This window comes from Sitodiplosis mosellana, unplaced genomic scaffold (genome assembly GCF_009176505.1).
Source record: "Sitodiplosis mosellana isolate CC-2019 unplaced genomic scaffold, AAFC_SMos_1.0 Smas_scaffold_3707, whole genome shotgun sequence".
Lineage (NCBI taxonomy): Eukaryota > Metazoa > Arthropoda > Insecta > Diptera > Cecidomyiidae > Sitodiplosis > Sitodiplosis mosellana.
This window is the reverse complement of record NW_022598949.1, coordinates 1-6,964: the sequence shown is the minus strand read 5'-3', so window position 1 is coordinate 6,964 and position 6,964 is coordinate 1. Positions and strand designations below refer to the sequence as shown.

The 6,964-nt window shown below is 37.7% G+C and overlaps 1 protein-coding gene across 7 annotated transcripts; it reads right to left on the bottom strand.

The window, feature by feature from the left end:
• Positions 1 to 819: 819 nt before the first annotated feature.
• LOC129571925 (ATP-binding cassette sub-family C member 4-like) lies at positions 820 to 6,964 on the bottom strand. 7 transcript variants are annotated; one of them, XM_055451803.1, is made up of 15 exons: positions 6,910 to 6,964; positions 6,184 to 6,846; positions 5,588 to 5,863; positions 5,335 to 5,502; positions 5,105 to 5,264; positions 4,796 to 5,015; positions 3,733 to 4,723; positions 3,445 to 3,649; positions 2,985 to 3,376; positions 2,413 to 2,912; positions 2,184 to 2,324; positions 1,939 to 2,109; positions 1,463 to 1,862; positions 1,172 to 1,399; positions 820 to 1,108 (listed from the first exon to the last, which is right to left on the bottom strand). In XM_055451803.1, the coding sequence occupies exons 3-15, from the start codon at positions 5,770 to 5,772 to the stop codon at positions 841 to 843; spliced, it is 4,029 nt and encodes a 1,342-aa protein (XP_055307778.1). In that variant the 5' UTR covers positions 5,773 to 5,863; positions 6,184 to 6,846; positions 6,910 to 6,964; the 3' UTR covers positions 820 to 840. The 7 variants fall into 7 exon arrangements, with proteins under 7 accessions (XP_055307778.1, XP_055307781.1, XP_055307779.1 ...); XM_055451806.1 differs by having other exon boundaries at positions 6,209 to 6,846; XM_055451804.1 differs by having other exon boundaries at positions 5,588 to 6,846.

The window sequence follows — 6,964 nt, the reverse complement described above, 5'->3', positions numbered from 1 at the left end:
TTTTTTACATGAAACTTTTTTTTGCGATTTTTTTGGTCGTTATTAAGATAATATGTTATTATTATGTCAAATCTTTAATAACGTTATTAAGATAAAAAAAATCCCAACATAACATAATAATAAATATGTCGGGCAATAACATATTATTAACATATCGAAAATGTAAATCTGTACGCTGAATATCGTGCGATTGTTCGCGCTGTGAACAACAGTACGATTCCAACATGAAGTTGGCTGCGCATGGCATTTCAGAGTATTCGCGTAGTACTCGCCGACTATCCGCAATACGATTATTCGCAAATTTCTTGTCGGGGTGTCACACTAAGTCATTATCTCTCATTACAATTTATGAAAATCGATTTTTATGAAAAGAAAAAAAAAATCTACAATTTCTAGAGAAGTTTCGATGGTTGGAACATATTACGGCATAAAAATAGGTTTTTTGGTAGTTAGTTAAAAGAAATAAATTAAAACTTGATATTGTTATGTATGAAACACTCATTTCGTGATTCACCGATGAATTAACCCAATTTAGTTCTGAAAAGTGCTTTCACTATAGTCTATTGTCACTTCGTAACTCAGATAAAAACATTGACATTGTAGTAAACACATTAACGAGTACATATCTCTACACTTTATATACGTGCTTTATGTAATAAAAACAAGCTTGTTTGCTTGTTCGTTTGTTTGTCTCTTTCGATACACTGAAAAATAAAAACGTTTTTTTGATGGTTTAATGTTTAACAGTGTCACAAATGCCGTTTGCGTTTTACTCCACTAATTCCACTAATGTTCATTTACAAGAAATAATCTTTGATGTACAGTGTCAAGAATACACCTTTATTGTTGTTTTGCGCTATCAAATATTGCTTTTGCTTTCGAAAACAAACGATTACGCTCTTGTTGTCCGAGCGCTTCAATCATTTTTCTGAATACGCCCTCTTCATTCTGCATCAGTAAGTACGGTGTATCGAACTCAACAGCAGTGCCTGCGTCCATAACTAGCACACGATCAGAGTCGATAACGGTATTAAGCCGGTGAGCGACGGTTATTACGGTGGAGTCGACGAATTTCTCTCGAATCGTCTTTTGAATCATTTCATCCGTTCTGAAAATAAAATGAAGTGAGAATATAAATTATATTCAATAAATTGAAAATGAAGAGTGTTACCGCAAATCCACATTAGCGGTTGCCTCATCGAGAATGATGATGCGATTCTTTCTCAAGATTGCTCGAGCTAAACACAGAATTTGTCTTTGGCCTGTACTGAAGTTTTGTCCATGAGCTTGAACCGGCATTTGCAATCCATTGTTCTTCGAAACGTATTCTTTTAGCTCCACATTTTCAAGCGCACTCCAAATATCCGCGTCTGAGTATTCTTCGAATGGATCCAGATTCCTAACGTTGGAAGTTATTTTTAATTTTAAAATGTGTCTCGAGCAATGAATGGTGTGTGCTTACCTTCGCAGTGTGCCCGAGAAAAGAGTTGGCTCTTGCGGAATTATTGATATTCTGGATCGGAGCACGCTCAATTCCACAGACGAAGCGTTCACATCGTCCAGTAGTATGTCGCCATCGACAATTGCTAATCTGAAAATTGATGAAATAAGAGAAGATTTTCCGGCTCCGGTTCGGCCAACAACACTGACTTTCTCATTGGGTTGTACTGAAAATGACAATTCGCGCAACACCGGCTCATCCTCAGCTGAATATCGATAGGACACTCTCTTGAATTCCACTTTCCCCTTTGATGGCCAATCGGCTGACACTTTTTGCGGTACTTCTGGCTGTGTTTCACGCTCCAATTGACTGTACTCCAATATACGTTCAACTGATGTCAATTGATTCGTAACATCGGCACCTATTGAAGAAAAGAAGACCGTTTCATTCGACATCCCATTCGGAAATTAGTTTGTGCACATTTTTGGATGTCTCACTTTGTCTCACTGCATACTGCAATATACCGGACAAACTCATAACTTGAGTAATAGCCAAGCCCACACGATCACCAGTAACTCCTTCATTCACAATCAGGAAAAGATAAATGACGAAACCAATGAAGACGTACACCACCAAATCAATTGATATGCCAAATCCACTTGATGCACCTGCAATGACATCAAAAATTAAAAATTAGTAGTCAATACGAGCATGTTTATAGTTTTATCGACCTAATACATACCCAAGAACATAAACCACGTTCCAGTGTTTAGGTTCTGATGTCTCTCAAATTCTTCTCGTAAGATTTGTTCGGCTTGAAATGATCTTACTACTGATAAACCGCCCAATGTAGCCGAAATGTGCGTGAACACTGGCGATTTTGCTGCAGAAAATTAACAAATTAATTTCTTAGTTTTATTTGAATCGAGTCTTGTTCATCGTGAACATCGGTTAGTGCTCAGTTAACTCACTTATGCCTTCTAAGCGCACGATATTTGTAGAACACTTTAAATATATTTTGCGTGCAAAAAGAAATACCACTGCCATTACGAGGATAACTATTGCAAGCTTCAAATCTGTAAAAATAGTAACGGCAATTGCGCCAAGCGCAAGCAAAATTCCTTGTGGTGCTTCCAATAGTATTCGTGGTAACATTTCATCAACGTTGCCCAAATCTTTTGTGAATCTGTTCATAATGCGACCCGTTGGATTTACGTCAAAAAATCGCATCGTTGTCAATATCAATCCGTGGAACATTGTATCATGTAAATTCTGCGAGGCTCTAATGCAAACTCGACAAAATGTGGCTGATCTCGTTGCAGCGAACAGTATTAGTGAAAAAATGATTCCACAATAAATGAATATGTACGTTTCAGTGGGCCAGGTATTTGTGTCGGTTGCACTGGATGTTCGATTGAACGAACTCGATGAATAATTCAAAAGATGCGATCGACTTTCTTCATTTCTTATCCTTGAAAGAAGAATTTTTTTTTCAGAACAATTTATAATCTGAACCAGAATTGGTTTGAAAACTGTTACTCACCAGTATGAGACCCATACATCGGCAATACTACCGGATAATTGAGTTGATATAAATAAAGCATACATGAACATTAAAGCACATGGCATGTTTGCGGAGTTTAGATAGTTCAGAAGCATGGATCCTTTGATTTTTCCCTTCGACGATGCCTCCAACTCTTTCACCATCTCGCTTTTCTCGTTGAGTTCATTTTCCTCTTCATTTGGAGAAATTCCTTCTTTGTTCAACGATCCCGACGAACTTAGCCGACTTCTTTGTGATGAAGCCGAGTTCCGGCGTTTGTTCTCCACTGACTCTTGCTCATTTTCATCGTTTTCAGTTTGATGCAACATGCTAGTGAAATCAATTCCGGACTTCAAAACCGTATTATAATCACCTTGTGTCTCGATCTTTCCCTGCAATTTTGAAAATTGGATAAGTCAATTTTGGGTTTGGTTCCAATGCACTGTCTTAAGCTACTTACATCCTTCAGAACGACAATCCAATCGGCCTCCTTCATGAAATGCAACTGATGTGTGATCAAAATTCGAGTGGCATTTTGACGCGCCAGATATCCATTCGGGCCGATACACTTATGGAACAAATGTGATTGCACGTGAGTATCCACTGCGCTCAAGGGATCATCTATCAAGTATATATCCGCTTTTCGGTAGAGAGCACGAGCGAAACTGAAATCAAACGTTTGATCGGGACGTACATCATTTTTTAAATCACTTTTGCTTCTGTTGGTGATAAAGTTGTTTGCACTTACTTGATTCTAGCTTTTTGGCCACCTGAGAGACCAGCTCCATTTTCGCCGACCATCGTCATATCACCGTTACTAAATTGTTCAAAATCTTTCGTTAAGGCCGCACATTTAACCACTTCATCGTACCGAGCTCGATCCATATGTTGACCAAACACAATATTTTGTCGGATCGAGGATGTGAAGGTCCAGCTCACTTGACTAGCATATGAAGTTGTTCCATTGATTCCACTTGCACCATGAGTTAGAGGCAGTTCCTTGAGAAGGACCTGAGCTAGTGTCGATTTACCAGCACCAACCGAACCGACAACGAAAATTAATTTTCCCTTTGGCACTTCCAAGTTAATATCTTTGAGCTTGAACAATTTGCTTTCGATTGAGTTCAACTCGTCTTTATTTTGATATGAGCCAATCTTTTTCGTCAATTTTGCAGAGTTTTTATCATTTTCATTTTTGACGGCACTCCATTCGGCCGAGACGTTTTTCAATCGAACAGCTAGATGTTGTTTGTCCAACTCATCGGAACTAATGACCTCTGAGCCGTTTGAGCTGACCTCCGTCTTTTCTTCGTATTCAAAGAATATTTGCAGCCGCTTAAGTGCAATGTATACTTCACCCATTTCTGTGATACTTCGAATAAAAATGCGACACATTCCAAGTGTAATCACATTCAGTAAATATGAGGTCATAAACATTTTGGAAACGGTGAGATTTTCGGGACCGTACAACCACACAAATGATAAAACGGTGCCAAAAAGAGCGACCCTTGTGGCAAATAGGAAAAGTGTCAAATGCAAAGCACGAATATAGGAATTTTTGAGAATCACTGACAATTCACGGCGCCGAGCTGCTGATATAAGACGTTCGAATGGTTTTTCCCATGCGTACATCTTGAGCACTTGTACTCCGGATATGATCTCGTCCATAAGTCTAACGCGTTCATCCGTTCGCAACGCTGTTTTAAATCGAAAAATGGCCGACAATCTGCTTGCGTAACCTGTGGAGCAATGAATTGATTTGTAAATGAACTTATTCGTAGAGAGAGTTATTGCAAATGAACATTGATTACTTTGGGCTGGAATAAAGAGAAAAACAACGATCAACCCAATGACGGCAGCCCATCGGATATGTGTCCATAAAATAAACGACGCTATAGCGGCAGTGAATGGAGATATCCATAGCGGATGTAAAAGTGCCACAGACTCAAATCGTTGCACGTCATTTGATAGCAAATTGACCAGTTTGCCCGGAGCTGTGTTCGACAATGCTCGTTGTGACAAGCGAAGTGTCTGTATGGATTAGATAAGAATATGTATGATAAATAGGAAAAACATGATTGAAATCACAAATTCTTATTTTTTAAATAAAATGTGCAAACTTTTCGATAAATGACGCTAGAAAGTGCTACTCGGATTTTCATACTGTAATGCATGCCCTTGAACAGATAATGAAGCAAACTGATGCCATAGCCAACAATGAGCGTAAATAGACAAGTGCCATATGTTAATGCTTCATCCCGTGACACATCGGAATTTTCACTGTAAAATATAAACGATTGAATGACTCTCTTCAGTCTAACTGTCGCTTGGTCAGGTCAAAAATACATACCGAAAATATGACAAAAGTTTTTCTAGTAAATGTGCCAACGTCAATCGACAAATGCAATCAGTGAAAATGCAAAGAACGCCTAGAACAATTACTTCTCGCCGAAATGTCTTCACTAATGCCCGCAGTAATGATGGACTTGATTTTTCCTTCTGTTCAGCTCGCCAAAATCTACAAGTGATTGAATATTTTAAATTTTCTTAATACATTCTACCAAAATTCTGTTTTTAATTTTGTTTCTATAGAGCGATCGTACTTTTCCAGTCGATTTCCAAGAAACTCCGATCGATCTTCGTCCAGTGGTTGGAAAGCATCATTCGGATGTAAGATATTATGATAAGTCTGTTTCAGAATGGGTATCGACCATCCAAAAAACAGTATTGATACTATGTTGGCACTTTCACGAGGATTTTTCAATAATTTTCTATAACCAGACTCCATCTCTTTGTAGTTTTTTGTTTCGTATTAATTTTGAAACTGTTGCACTAACAACTCATCACGCCGATGGTCTAACTCAAATGAAAATTGATCTCTATTGGGAAACAATATAAGTACTTCGTTAAAATCTACAATAAATAAATTTCATCACAAAGATTTATGTCCACTGTGACAGGTCCCACTGGCACTTAATTGCGGCAATTAATTTTTTGCTCCCGAAACAACTTCATATTTCAGTGAAAATCAATTCGTGGCAGCACTTCAAACGAAATATTTACAAATAAACTGAATTCTACATTGATATTGATGTGAACGAAAAAGTTGTTTCATAACACAATTCGAACTGATCTAAATGTTCCGAAATAAATACTATTCTGATGGACGCTCGCTTGTCAAATAGAAACATTCACTTACACACATGTTGGCAAAATATACATACACACAAGCGCCGATCCGCACATCATACAACCGAACATATACATAAGCATGCAACGCACGTGCTCTATGTAGTACATATGTTGCTAAACACACATCATAGGTCGGATGTTATTTCTTTCGCCGTACACTGAAAAGTAAAAAAAGCCAATTCCAAATGGACAATCCGGTTTTTAACAGTGTTATGGTGATGTATTATTCTCGGAAAGAGTAAAGACATTCAAATTTCCTGAAAAGCAAAATTTTTGTATCAACGCTTAAAAAAAAGGTCAATATTGATACAGATTCGTTTATTATTTCATCATAGTGTGTAAATACAGCTACTCTGCAAAACATTTATATGATTTTTTTTAAATATTCCATTATAACCGAATCATGGCTATAATACAGCGAACTAGAAGAGAAAGGAAATTTGAAAAAAATTAGCATAATATGTCAGAATTAGATGTGCGCAAAGAATGGTTTATCGCGCTTCGAGCCGAATCAAAATGCCATCCTTCGGATAAGCCATAAAAGTTTGAGGATCTACGACAATTGGCTTATGGTTTGGTGACAATTTGATGTGGAAATTCTGAGTGATGTAGGCCAACGCCAGTTTAACTTGTGTGACTCCAAAACGTTGTCCTGGGCAAATGCGAGGTCCTAAAATCATCCTAACACTGTTAAAAATCGGATTTTCCATTTTGAATTGTTTTTTTACTTTACCTTCACCAAATCCAAAATACATCCCTTTATGGCGGTTGAGTTGTAGATCTTCAAT

Excerpts from the sequence above, each read along its gene's own strand:
- LOC129571925 (XM_055451804.1), bottom strand. The coding sequence starts at position 5,772 with ATGGAGTCTGGTTATAGAAAATTATTGAAAAATCCTCGTGAAAGTGCC. Across the intron at positions 2,325-2,412 it reads CGTGCGCTTAGAAGGCATAA|CAAAATCGCCAGTGTTCACG; the intron begins GTGAGTTAACTG and ends AATTTTCTGCAG. Across the intron at positions 1,863-1,938 it reads GCAGTATGCAGTGAGACAAA|GTGCCGATGTTACGAATCAA; the intron begins GTGAGACATCCA and ends TTTCTTCAATAG.